Source organism: Dipodomys ordii, unplaced genomic scaffold (assembly GCF_000151885.1).
Source record: "Dipodomys ordii isolate 6190 unplaced genomic scaffold, Dord_2.0 Scaffold40, whole genome shotgun sequence".
NCBI classification, from domain to species: domain Eukaryota; kingdom Metazoa; phylum Chordata; class Mammalia; order Rodentia; family Heteromyidae; genus Dipodomys; species Dipodomys ordii.
In genome coordinates, this window is record NW_012267256.1 from 10514562 (window position 1) to 10528319 (window position 13758).

At 40.4% G+C, this 13758-nt stretch overlaps 1 protein-coding gene across 3 annotated transcripts in view; it reads right to left on the reverse strand.

Annotated features, from left to right (window-relative positions):
• Positions 1 to 13758, reverse strand: part of Pip5k1b (phosphatidylinositol-4-phosphate 5-kinase, type I, beta) — a 141249-nt gene that overhangs the window by 85735 nt on the left and 41756 nt on the right. For all 3 annotated transcript variants that reach the window (XM_013018483.1, XM_013018484.1, XM_013018482.1), the window contains exons 3-5: positions 12366 to 12496; positions 6516 to 6633; positions 533 to 685 (exon numbers count right to left, since the gene is read on the reverse strand). In XM_013018483.1, the coding sequence (XP_012873937.1) occupies positions 533 to 685; positions 6516 to 6633; positions 12366 to 12496 (402 nt within the window). The remainder of the gene's footprint in view (positions 1 to 532; positions 686 to 6515; positions 6634 to 12365; positions 12497 to 13758) is intronic.

Here is a 13758-nt window from a genome sequence, read left to right on the forward strand (position 1 = left end):
AAAATGGCTTATCTAAAAATGAGTAACTAAGGCTGGGAAGGTGGCTCAGTGGTAGAGTGCTTGCCTTGCATGCATGAAGTCCTGTCGATTCCTCAGCACCACATAAGCAGAAAAAGCCAGAAGTGGTGCTGTGGCTCAAGTGGTAGAGCGCTAGCCTTGAGATAAAGAGCTGAGGGACAGTGGCCAGGCCCAGAGTTCAGGCCTCATGACTGACCAATAAATAAATAAATAAATAAAAACGAGTAACTAAAAACAAGATGTGGTTATCTTTACTGGTGTTTACTGCTAACATATTGGTTTATAATTTCTTTCCCTTCCTTCTTTCCTTTCTTCCTTCCTTCCTTCCTTTTCTTCCTTCCTTCCTTCCCTCTTTCCTTCCTTCCTTCCTTCCTCCCTTCCTTCCTTCTTTCCTTCCTCCCTCTTGCCCTCCCCTCCTTCTCTTCCCCTGCCCCCTTCCTTCCCTCCCTTCCCCCACCTGTTGTGGCAGTACTGGAACTCAAGGCAGATGCTTTAAGTATGTGCAGCTACTCACCATGTAGTAGCCCGGTAGTAGCTTTTGAAGGAACTCTGCTTCTTTATGCTGGACAGTCTTAATGATAAACTCATCATCACTGGTGACGAAAAACAAGGAGCCACTGGCTCCGGGGTTGGAGAGCTCTATGAGAGGTTCACTGCAGATGGAGTACTAGAAGAGTAAAGGAAGACGTGTTTGATGGTGTTGATGGTAAGAATGATTTGAGATGCTGACGATCAAACTCAGGGCCTTGCATAGACCAGGCAAATGTTTTGCCACTGAGCTACACTCCTGGTCCTAAGGAAATATTCTTAAATACACTCTTTTTTTTTCTTTTTGGCAATACTAGACCTTGTGTACAGAACGCTCACCACATTTCTGTCAGACAAATGACTAAGCTTCACAGTTGAAGTACAGTAGATCTCACCTAAATGCTAAAACTCAGCAGAGAAATCCACTTTCAGTTACTGGGCTTAATGCTGATTAATAATTCATATTCTTGGCCAGTGAAACATTACAGTTGGGGACAGAGATAAAAAGGAGGCTCATTGTGTATGAGATACAGACTGGCCTGGTAAAATCCATGATTTAGATAGGCTTTATGCCAAGGGAGGCCTGGACCATGATTCTCCTATTTATACTTCCTGCTATTGCTACCACACTGACTCTGTGAAAGGATCTGTCTCATGAACTTTTCGAATGGGCTGGACTAGACCTGTGATCCTCCCAACACCAGCCTTCCATGTAGCTGAATGACAGGTATATGGTACCAGACCTAGCTACTAGTAGAGTTGGGGGATCTTGTGCACTTTTTTCCCAGGGGTTGGCTTGGAGTTATGACCTTCCAGATTTCAGCTTTCAAGTAGAAACTTTGTACCAGTGGACTACGATTTCTCCTTTTCCGCACACTCTCCCCCGTTCTCAGCCCCTGGTAGCCACAACTCTACTCTCTGCTTCTATAATTTTGCCATTTTTTTCAGATTCTTTCTGAGTAAGTTCATGTGATATTTGTCTTTTTGTGTGTACCCTTACTTCACTTAGCATAAGTTCCTCTTCCACCATGTAGTTGTGAATGACAGAATTTCATTATGTGAAAAGGCAGAGTCGTATTTCACTGTGTATTTGCAGCATGTTTTCTTTTCACTTTTCTCCCCTGATAGACACCTAAGTGGATTCCATATCTTGAGGAGGGTCAACAATGCTGAAATGAACAAAGGTATGCAGGCGTCTTCTTTGATGTTTGGATTTCTTTCTCCAGCTACACACCCAGTAGTGACATTGCTGAATCATATGGAAGTCCTTATTTGTTTGTTTGTTTGTCCTAGACCAGGATTCAGACTCTTGATTAGATACTTCCACTCATTGGCTGGCACTCTACCACCTGAGCTGTGCCTCCAATCCTTCTTCTTTCTTTCTTTTTTTTGTTGGTGTGGGGCTTGAACTCTGGTCCTGGGTGCTGTCCCTGAGCTCTTCAGCATAAGGCAAGCACTCTACCACTTGAGCTACAATGCCACTTCCAGTTTCTGGTGGTTTATTGGAGATAAGAGTCTCAGGGACTTTCCTTCCCCGGGCTGGCTTTGAACCATGATCCTCAGATCTCAGTCTCCTGAATAGTTAGGATTTCAGGCGTGAGTCACCAGTGCCTGGCTTTCTTATTTGTTTTAAGGCATCTCCATACCATTTTCTATAGTGGCTACCGTGAGCTATATCCCACCACCAGAACATAAAACTTGTGTTTTCTCCCCATGCCCGACAATGCTGGTTATCTTTCATCTTCGTGATGCCTGCTTCTCTAACAAGTAAGAGGTGATTCCATTCTGGTTTCAATGTATATCTACCTGATGATCTGTCATGTTGAAAATTTTTAAATGTATCTATGGGTAATTCATATACCTTCTTTCAAGGGATGTCTATTCAGATCCTTCACCCATTTTTTCCATGGGGTTATTTATTTTCTTGTTATTGTATAAGTTGAATCTCTTATATATTGGTTCTTGTATATTGGTTCAATCTCTATTTTGAAGATGGACCTCTTATCAGATATATGATTTGTAAATATTTTCTCCCAATCTGTAGGGTTTTCTTTCTTCTTCATTGTGTTGCTTCTTTTGGTGTCTGGAAGCTTTTTGGATGGATGCAATCCAATCTGTACAGTTGTCCAGTTTTGCCTTTTGTTGCCTGTATTTTGGGGGTCATATTAAAGGCTTACTGTTGTACAGCTTTCCCATGTTTTCTTCTAGTCATTTTGTAGCTTTCAGCTTTAAATTTAAATCTTTTGTCCATTTCCAAGTTGATTCTCTGTATGGTTTGAGATAAAGGTCAGTTTCATTTTCCTGTATGTGGACAGCCAGTTTCTAGGACATAAAGAATTGAAGAGAATGCCCTTTTCCCATTGTGTGTCTTGGCACCTTTGTTGCCAATCTACTGATTGATTTGTGAGTTTATTTCTGAGCTCTCTAGCCTATTTTACTGGTCAATGCATTGGATGATGAACCTGTTTATTCTTATTTCATTTTTGTGTGTGTTAGTACCACATTGTTTTGATAATGATCAAATTTCAACTTTGCAATATTGTCACATCTTGAGGATATAGATATCTGAATATACCAGGGCTGAAACTATTCCAGAGTTTTTGTTCTGGGTTGGTACATATATAGTCTTTTCTTCAGGAAAATCTAAAAGGAGGAAGAATGAGAGGGGAAGGAACAGGAGAAAGAGAAGGACTAAGAGAACAATTAAAAGCAGTTTGTAGATGCTCTTGTTTTGGCAGCACTGTGGACAAGGGAAATTTGGGGGAAGTTCCCCAAGAAGAGAAGGAAGGAAGTGTTTGTGGCTGCCTGGTCACTGCTGACTGCCTCTTTCTACCTCCACTTGTCTTGTTCTTGACACTCTCTTGCTATGCACACTTAGAACTTAAGGCCTTATGTATGACAACAAAAATAGCCATCAGACTGTGGACAAGACACCATAAAAGCCAAGAGGAAGCCAGGTACTGGTGGCTCATGCTTGTAATCTTAGCTAACTGAGAAGGCTGAGATGTGAGGGTTGAAGTTTGAAGCCAACCCAGGAAGAAAAGTCTGTGAGACTTATCTTCCATTAACCAGCAAAAAGCAGGGCTGGAGACATAATGAACTGGTAGAGTGCCAGATGTGAGAAAAAGAAAAAAGCTAAGCTACAGTGTGAGGCCCTGAGTTCAAGCTCCAGCACCAGCACCCCACACGCAGATACAGACACACACACACACACACACACACACACACACACACACACACACACACACACAACAGAGATAGGCCTTTTCCTTCTCTGAAATCCTGAACTGTTCAGCATTTGGCCTTAATATATTTATTTCCTGGTTGTGTTAATTGTCTTCCACATCATTGATCATTCTAGAGGGATTCCCAGTTCTCTGAGTGGTATAACTTAAGATTTCTAACATCTCCCTGTAACTTTTTTTTTGGGGGGGGGTCCAGTCATGGGGCCTGAATTCTGGACATGGGCGCTGTCCCTCAGCTCTTCAGCTCAAGGCTAGCACTCTATCACTTGAGCCACAGTGCCACTTCCGGCTTTTTTCTTTCTGCTTATGTGGTGCTGAGGAATTGAACCCAGGGCCTCATGCATGCAAAGCAAGCACTCTACCACTGAGCCACCTTCCCAGTCCGCTCCCTGTAACTTTAGCCAAAGTCTTTATTTTAGATACAAAAGGTATCTAAAGTACTCTCAAATTTGAAAATGAACCTTTTTACCTGGCCCCATGGATGAAGACTTCTCGGTGAAACCATTGGATTAGTTTTCTGGGCTTCTTTCTAAACACTCCAGCTCTAAGGCAACTCTACTCTGAAACTGGTTTTTCGAGTAAAAGACTTACTAGGAAACCTAGTTAAGCCATGTTAAAAGTTATTCAGAAAAGGGCTTCCCCAAGAAAAGCAATTCTGTAACATCAGAAAGAATGTGGGGCAAGAGACAAGGCAGGGCTGGGGACAGTCACCTTGTCCCTCTGTGGCCAGTGTTATGATATGTGAATCTATGGAATCTCTCTGGTTGGTGAGACACTCAGAAGGAGACTCTATTAATTTCTAGTATGTGTCACGAAATGAGCCGTGGAGCTTGTTTCTCAAAATATTCAGAGTTCCCCACTCTGAATGATGGCAAGTCTCAGGAATGACTAAGGCCAGAATCAAAGGATCTTCTCCAGCACAGATACATGTGCTTGAATTGGGAGTGATGGGCAGAGCGGTACCTTGCATTCTGGTTGAACATCGTGGTGAGGCAGAGGGCCATATGGAAAGATGCATCTAAGGCAGCAGGATGCCCAGTGTCTTGAGATGTAGCCCTTGCTGCGTTGTGGAGACTTATTCTTTGAAGAGCTAGTAGTATCTCAGTGTCTCACTGTATGGAAATTGTATGATTTTCTTAGGGACCAACTAAATAAGAGAATCATTCATAGATTTTCAGCAGTGCAGCATGGTAATTGGTTTTGAATTTCATTACTTATAGCTTACACATATGGTAAGGTGTGTTTTAAGTGTGTGTGTGTGCGCGTGTGCATGTGTGCGTGTGTGAAAATGTTGCTATACTTCCTCTCAAAAGAATTATTTCCAGTCTGGCTCACATATGCTTAAAAACATTCAGAAGGGGATGAATAGCAAGTATTTGATTCTTGAAAAGAAATTCTGATGAGCTCTTAGGGTGACAACAGTGACCAAACTATGACATAAACATTTCCCAGGAAGTTCCTGGTTCCCTGAACAGGCATAGGATTACAAGGCTACTGTCACATCAGACATTACAAACAGGCTGTTCTGTTTACACCTCCTAAGCTAGAAGAAAGACAGAGAGGGAAGAATCCAATTTAAGAATAAAACATGACTTTGTAGGCCAAGAACCAGTAGGCAGAGATTGGGAGGATTGTAGCTTGAGGCCAGTCTAGGAAAAAAAAATGTTCTTTGAGGTCTAATCTCAGCAGAAAAATCTGTGCATTCTAGCTGTCATAGTAAGTATAAAATAGGAGGTTCATTGTCTGTGCTGGTCTGGGCTAAAATTAAGACCCTAACTGAAAAAATCATTAGAGCAATAGGATTAAAAGGTTGATTCAAGTGGTAGAGGGCCTGCCTAGCAAGCATGAACCCAGAGTTCAAACATTAGTACCACCAAAGTCTCCTTGCCATGTATATGTAAAACTGTGTTGAAAATAGCCTATCTCCAGTACCAGATATCTATATACATATATATGCATAGAAATATATAATCTAGATATAGATATATAGATTATATAGATTATAGATAATAGATTACTATACATAGATATATAGATTATATATCTCTATGCATATATAGATGATAGATTATATAGATATAGAGTATATATACATACTATGTATATAGTATATATATACATACTATATATGATATACTATATACATACATATATATCTATATATAGAGATACATATCTATATACATACTATGTATATAGGTATATCTGTATATATGCACATATGTATATATAGAGACTGACAAAGACAGAGAGACACATAGAGAGAGATAAAGAGAGAACCTGCTTGAAAGCTTTTTCAAAATAGTTATGAAGATTTGTAGGTCAAGGAGAAAACGGTTGTAGGCCAAAGGAGATCTGAGATGAATGGTATAAATAAGACAACTAAAATAGGCAGGTTCTCAAAGAGAATCTAATCAGTAAAATTCACAGGAGTGTTTAAAACTAATTATAATGTATCTGTTAGAATAATTATCTGAAGTAGCAACTGATATCAGTTATTTAAATACCAACCACCAGAGCAGATTTTGTAACTCTCAGTTGAAAGCTGTGGAGTCAAATCACATTTCCTGAAGCTAAATTTATAATCATTATCAAACTTGGAACTATTGCTGTGCTCCTAAGCTTTATAAAATAAGAGACACAAGGCATTTGCCACTGTCGCTAGGAGACAAATGTTTACATCACACATTTCTGGAGGAGGAAGGAAAATTACAGATTTCTTACCAAGTAATCGTCAGGCTTGATACCAAAAAGTTCTCTGAAGTACCGGAATGCTAGCGGAGCATATGTCTTGAATCTGAAGTCTGGGTAGTGATGTGCTGGGGTCAGATTGCTCCCTTCACTGCAGTCAAAACATCAGAAAAAGGAGGCAGAGAGAAAGAATATTAGTGAAGACAATTTTGACTTCAAATTTGAACTAGTCCAAAGATTTGATTCTAGAATTGTTTGTCCTGGGCTGATTTCATTTCTGCTAAGGTGGGTCGATCCAAGTTCACATCACAAAATCAAGGGCCAATCAGTAACTGCTAACTTGGTGATAGGCTAACTTGTTCAGGTTTTGTTGGCCAATCACACTATGCCCTGGCCTGGTCATTCTCCATGGTTTGCCCTCCCCTTTCTCCTTCTTGGAAAACCCATCTTGTCTTCGCCGGTGAAACCACACTGTAATGCTTTAATAAGATCCAGGAATTTACTGTGCAGAAAGATTTAAAAAATAGATTCTTTGGTTGTGAAATCTCTAAACTAGATAGAAGCTTGCAATTAGGAATAAGGGAAATCATTCTCAAACAATCCCAACCAGAGAGAACCATTGGACCGAACCAGTGGGATTTTAGTCTGAATCCTTTCTTTTAGCTCTACCATCTGAGTCATAGCTCCACTCCTGACTTTTTTAGGTAGTTAATTGAAGATAAAAATCTCATGGATTTTCTTGCTCAGGCTAGCTTCAGAACCTCAGATCTCTGTCTTCTAAGTTGAAAGGATTATAGGCATGAGATACTAGTGCCCATCCAAAATGCCTTATTTTAAAGGCTAGGACCACACTCAGGAGGGATACATGATGTATTCATTGTGAGAGTGAGGCAGAAACTCAGGCTGGCTTTGAGGCCAGCAGTCACTATCTCCATCTCAGAACAGAATGTCTCCCAAGCCAGGCGCTGGTGGCTCACACCTGTCATCCTAGTTACTCAGGAGACTGAGATCTGAGGATTGTGGTTCAAATCCAGCCCAGGCAGGAACGTCCGTGAGACTCTTATCTCCAATTAACCACCAGAAAACCAAAAGTGGCGCTGTGGCTCAAGTGGTAGAGCACTAGCCTTGAGCTGAAGAGCAGAGGGACAGCATCCAGGCCCAGAGTTCAAGCTGCATGACTGGCAAAAAACATGACAAACAAACAAACAAACCCAGATTGCCTCCCAGGCTGTCTGTCTGCTCATGTTAACAGTTTCTGTTTGCATAAGCAAGTGTGGCCAGCTATATCTGAAAAATTTCATTTCTCATTTTATAATTGATAAAGAGAAATACACTCAGCTGTAGGTCTCTTGGAGCATCCAAGGGATGTTTCTAGAACTTCTATAAGCATGTAATGGTGTATAAATGCAGGCTATGATACAACGGATAAGTGTCTCATATCTAAAATATACCTGGAACTCAAAAAATTAAATTCCCCAACAACAAATCCTCAAAGAACAACTGCCTGATAAATAAGTGGGCTAAAGACTTAAAGAGAAACTTCTCTGAAGAGGAAAGAAGGATGGCCAGTAGACACATGAAGAAATACTCAACCTCCCTAGCCATAAAAGAAATGCAAATCAAAACAACATTGAGCTACCACCTCACCCCAGTTAGAATGGCTATAATCAAGAACTCTAATAACAACAGATGCTGGAGGGGATGTGACCAGAAGGGAACCCTACTGCATTGTTGGTGGGAATGTAAACTTGTTCAACCACTTTGGAAAGCAGTATGGAGGTTCCTCAAAAGACTCCACATAGAGCTCCCCTATGACCCAGCAATCCCACTTTTGGGCATTTACCCACAAACAAGAGCATACTAAAGCTATCAGTACAACTATGTTTATTGTAGCATTATTTACCATAGCTAAGGCATGGAACCAACCTAGATGCCCCTCAGTAGATGAATGGATCAAGAAAATGTGATATATATATATGTATATATATGTGATATATATGTATATATATATATATATATATATATATATATATGAATTCTATGCCTCCATCAGAAAGAATGGCATTGCCCCATTTGATAGGAAATGGAAAAACTTGGAAAAAATTATATTAAGTGAAGTAAGCCAGGCCTAAAGAAACATAGGTCCTATGGTTTCTTATTTGCAATAACTAGTATATGTCTGGGACAAGCAGAAAAGATTAAAAGCTATGTACTTATGACCAGATAAGATGATGTTAAGTGAAATGAACCCCAAGATAGGGACACAAGTGGTGTTTTCTTTCTTGCTATTGTTGCTAACGTATTTATAAAGTACCATGTGATTTTTTTTTTTTTTTTTTTGCTTTGTATGTTTCTCCCCTACGGTATAACCCGTTTTCACTGTATTTGATGTCGGTATAATTTGGGGAGGGGAAGGAAAAAAACAATGTTTAAATAGGGATACAGGTTGACCCATTGTAACAATGAGATGTACAAGACACTGTTGAACAACAAACTTTACAATTTAGGCAGGGGTGGGGGGGTGGGAGAAAGAGGGGAGTGTAGTTGTGGAGGTGGGAGGGAAGCGATGGTAAGGGGAAAAACAAAGGAGGAGGCAACAATGCTTGATAAGAAATGTACTCATTACCTTGTTCATGTAACTGTAATCCCTCTATACAGTATTTTTACAAAAAAAACCATTAAAAAATGTGGGCTATGTAGAAAAACGAGGTGAAAACAAAGAGGCTCCAAGTGACCTTCTCCTTTGCAAGCAAGTAAAAATAATCCCACCGCCTCGCTTTGAAGGGGGCAGCTTTCACTGGGTGAAGAATGTTGCCACTGCCTTATTTCTTCTGCTCTTTTTAAACATACTTTTCTCTCTTTCATACGATCTAAGAACCTCACTCTCTTAGAATTTCTTCAACAGACCAAGAGGTAGCACCAGATTCACACACACAGCATGTCTCTCATATTTAGGTGGCCTTTAGCCCAGACACAGCATTCATTCATAATTTTGTGTTTGGTTAATTCTGACCTTCTTGGCTTGATCACCTTGGCTTTCATTATAATTGCTACCTTAGGATTCACAGCTCCTGGCTTCTGTGTTTAATTCAGTCATGGTGTAACTAGCACAGTATTAGGTTTCCTGAGACAGGCTGACACTCAGACCCATGTGCACACAGAGATGCATCTGCCCACAGAGAACACCTCAAGATTAAAAAAAAGAAGAAGATTGATTTCTTTAAGTATATATTGTAACAGCTGGGTTCAAAAGGCACCACATCATAACGTTTAAAAAATAAATCAATCCATTCAGCTAGCTTTGGGTCACACGAAGACCCGGAAAATGGACCCTGCTATCTTTGGGACTAAGGGCCTGTCTGTCATACTTCGCAGAGGAATTACACAGCGAATATGAAACATGTATGGATGAATAATGACCTGCTGAGTTTACACAACCTCAAACTTCTCTCTGTGTGTAGGGAGAACCGCATTCCTAGTGGCTCTTGTAAGTTATGGTTCCAGCACACCACTACTGGTGTGTACTTTACCCCTAGGCCTTATGAAGTATATCTTCCTCTGATCCATATTTAGACTACTTTGGACCCTTTAGCGCCATCCTGGAATCCTAGCTATCCTGCATGGCAATTAAGAGCATGGGTTTTATAGTCCGGAGAGACCTGAGTTCAATCTCCATCTGGGCCACCTGCCAGACTACACCTCAACTAATGAAGTAGGAAGTGACTAGAGACACCAGTGCCTGGGTCCGTGCATTCCCTCAGTACCGTTGGATGGACGGGGAGATCTGGCAATGGTAAACAGCCCAGAGTTCAACTCTGCATGTGAACAAAGACTTGACTGTGCCTTTAAAGAAAAGGATAAAGAAATGACAAAGGAGGAGGAAAAAAAATGTAAAGTCATATCTCAAAGAGCTAATCTCTTAACATATAAAGCTCTACTAGCTGGATGCCAGTGGCTCCCATCTGTAATCCTGGCTATTCAGGAGGCTGAGAACTGAGGATTGATGTTTGAAGCCAGCCTGAGCAGAAAAGTCTGTGAGACTCTCATCTCCACTAAATTATCAAAAAAATTGAAAGTGGAGCTGTGGCTCAAGTGGTAGAAAACTAGCCTTGAGTGGAAAAGAAGCATCCAGGCCCTGAGTTCAAGCCCCAGGACTAGCCAAAAAGAAGAAGAAGAAGAAAAAAGCTCTGGTAAACTGCAAAGAAAACCAATTAAAAAATCACTTTAAAATAGTCAATGTTACCAAGCACTTCATAGAAATGCATTAAGAACCCTGGAGGTAAAAGTGTTACTCTCTGTCCAGTCATGCTCATACAACTCCAGTAATAAACAATAAAATCTCTTTTTTAAAAGACAAATACTGATTTTAAGTATGAATGTGTTCTTAAAAAATTAATCCTCAGAGCCACAAAGCAATGTCTCTCATGTTCTCCAAGTGCAGTATCTTTTTTACTTTGTAATTCATCTTCTTGGGAAAATACTGCCAGTTATGGTGACATTTCTAAATTAATATAGTTAAAAGAGATAATCTTTGTGCTACTTCTTGTCTTCTTATATTAAGGTGGTAATTGCTTTTAAATGGTTATCCTCTCTCTCTCTCTTCTTTTCTCTCTCTCCCTCCCTCTCTCCCTCCCTCCCTCCCTTTCCTTCCTCTCTTTCCTTCCTTCCTTCCTCCCTCCCTCCCTCCCTCCCTCCCTTCCTTTCTATTTATTTTGACAGCTGTGGGGCTTGAACTCTGGGCCTGAATGGTGTCCCTCAGCTCTTCAGCTCAAGGCTAGCACTCTACCACTTGAGCCACAGCGCCACTTCTGGCTTTTTTCTTTTTGCTTATGTGGTGCTGAGGAATCGAACCCAGGGTCTCAGGCATGCAAGGCAAGCACTCTACCACTGAGCCACCTTCCCAGCCCTCAATCCTCTGATTTTAGCCAGAGTAGTATGGATTACAGACATAAGCCACAAGTGCCTAGCTCCGATTTTATTCTTTAAATGTATGGCTTTGTGGCATTAAGTTCATTCATTCTATTGTACAACCATTAACACTATACATCTTCAGATGTATTTGTTTCTATGCACTGATTTTTTTTATTCCTCCTCAGACTGATGGCATAGATGGGTAAATTTGGTGCTTTTCGCAAATATAGTATCAGAACATAGTATTTCTGTATAGTTTCCTGGAGAAAATTTAAGTTAAAAGCCAAAATAAAGGGGGGGGTTGACAATGGAAGCAAGGCTGAAATTGTGGGTCCCCCAGTCCAGTATTGTAAATTAGGAAAAGCAAAACCGTGGCTTGGGTACTGCTTCATGGAAGCCCTCTTCTGCCCGTGACAGATATCACTCTGAGATTATTGCACCCTTTCCTCATTGGATTTCAAAACCCATCTCCAAGGTCTTTCAGGCCTTTATCATAATGAAGTACAACTGACCCATAGTAGGAACCCACATATCACATTCACATAAAAAAAATAACGCAAGAGTCGGGTACTGGTGGCTTACACCTGTCATCATTGCTATTCAGGAAGCTGGGATCGAAGGATCGCAGTTCAAAGCCAGCCTGAGCAGGTAAGTCTGTGAGACTCTTAATCACCAATAAACTACTCAGAGAAAACAAGAAGTGGCGCTGTGGCTCAAGTGGTAGAGTGCTAGCCTTGAGCACAAAGAGGCTCAGGAACAGTGCCTAGGCCCTGAGTTCAAGCCTCAGAATGGGGGAAAAAAAAAAAAAGCAAGCCATCTCCTTCCAATGGAAAAACTTCATATGGTATGGCAGCCAGAGGACCAACATGGACTCTAGGACTTGTAAAGAAGCACATGGTAGTCCTTCAATGTGAGGATATCACGGTGAAGGTTCCTTAGCATGGGACTGATCACAAATATCAATGTTCTTACCTGGGGAGGAATACACTTTCCACCACATAGAAGTCTTGCATCAGAACGTCTCGTTCTGGCTTGGAGGTGAGGTTCCCCACCGTGTAGCCTATTCCCAGCTGGATAGCGCCTTTAATAGCCGATGATGCAGTCTGCAAAGAAACAGAGGGCTCCAAGTTAGCCTCCATGGCGGGGCATTGATCAAGGTCATGAGCAGAACCTCATGAGGGTGAGGTTTCATTTCCTGCCTTGTTCTTACACAGGAACAATATTGGGGCTTGGAAAGATGGCAGGTTGCTCCTTTTGATGGGAAATCCGCTCAGAAATATTTGGATCCTTCTCATGAAATTATGTGTGTGTGTGTGTGTGTGAAAGAGAGAGAGAGAGAGAGAGAGAGAGGGAGAGAGAGAATCTTTCCTACAAAGGGGTTTTAAAGGCCAAATGCAAAATAGTCACTCAGAAATTTGGTGGATCATTTTCAATTCATAGGATCATTATTCTTATCCAAGGAGAAATGATATAGTCAGACTATATTTTTTTCTAAAAAGTCAAGACTTTGTATAGCCTGCTTATGGATCAGCAAGACTATTTTAACTACAAGAAATAAGAGAGTAAAAAAATTACTGGCATCTTTGATGTTTACACAAAATTTAATTCAGAAATTGCTTACTAGCCTTGCTAAGGAGTCACAATAAAATTTTCTTACACTGGTTTGTGACAAAACAAATAGCCTTGAAACAGTTATTTTCAGTTACTATGTTTTTAATATCTCCATAATTGGAGGCAGGGTTAACTTGGAGATTAACTGTTAGGTGTGTATATGTAAATATGCATGCATGTAAACATACATGTGTATACACATGTGCACATATGTATATGTACATATACACATATGTGTATATATACAATACATACATATATAAATGTTTTTGGTGATTCTGGTTGAATATATATTATATTCAAATATATATATACATATATTTGTATATGTATATGTGTATATATATATATATATATATATATAGTTTTAACCAAATAACAGGACATAGAATAATTCAACCTAAGAAAATTAGAATAGCTGGGTGCTGGTGTCTCATGCCTGTACTTGTAGCTATTTAGGAGACTGAGAGATGGTGATTTGAAGCCATGGGCAGGAAAGTCCATGAGATTCTTAGCTCCAATAAAAAAAGTCAGAAGTGGGGCTGTAGCTCAAGTGGTAGAGCCAGCAATAGCCTTGAAGCTGAGAGACAGTTCACAGGCCTGAGTTCAAGCCACAGGACTGTCTACACACACACACACACACACACTCCACATACACCTACAAAAAAGAAAATTAAAATATATTCTTCTTGATGGTGAAAGGGAATCATACTTTTAGTATCTTGCAAAGGAAATGCAATACCACAAACACAGT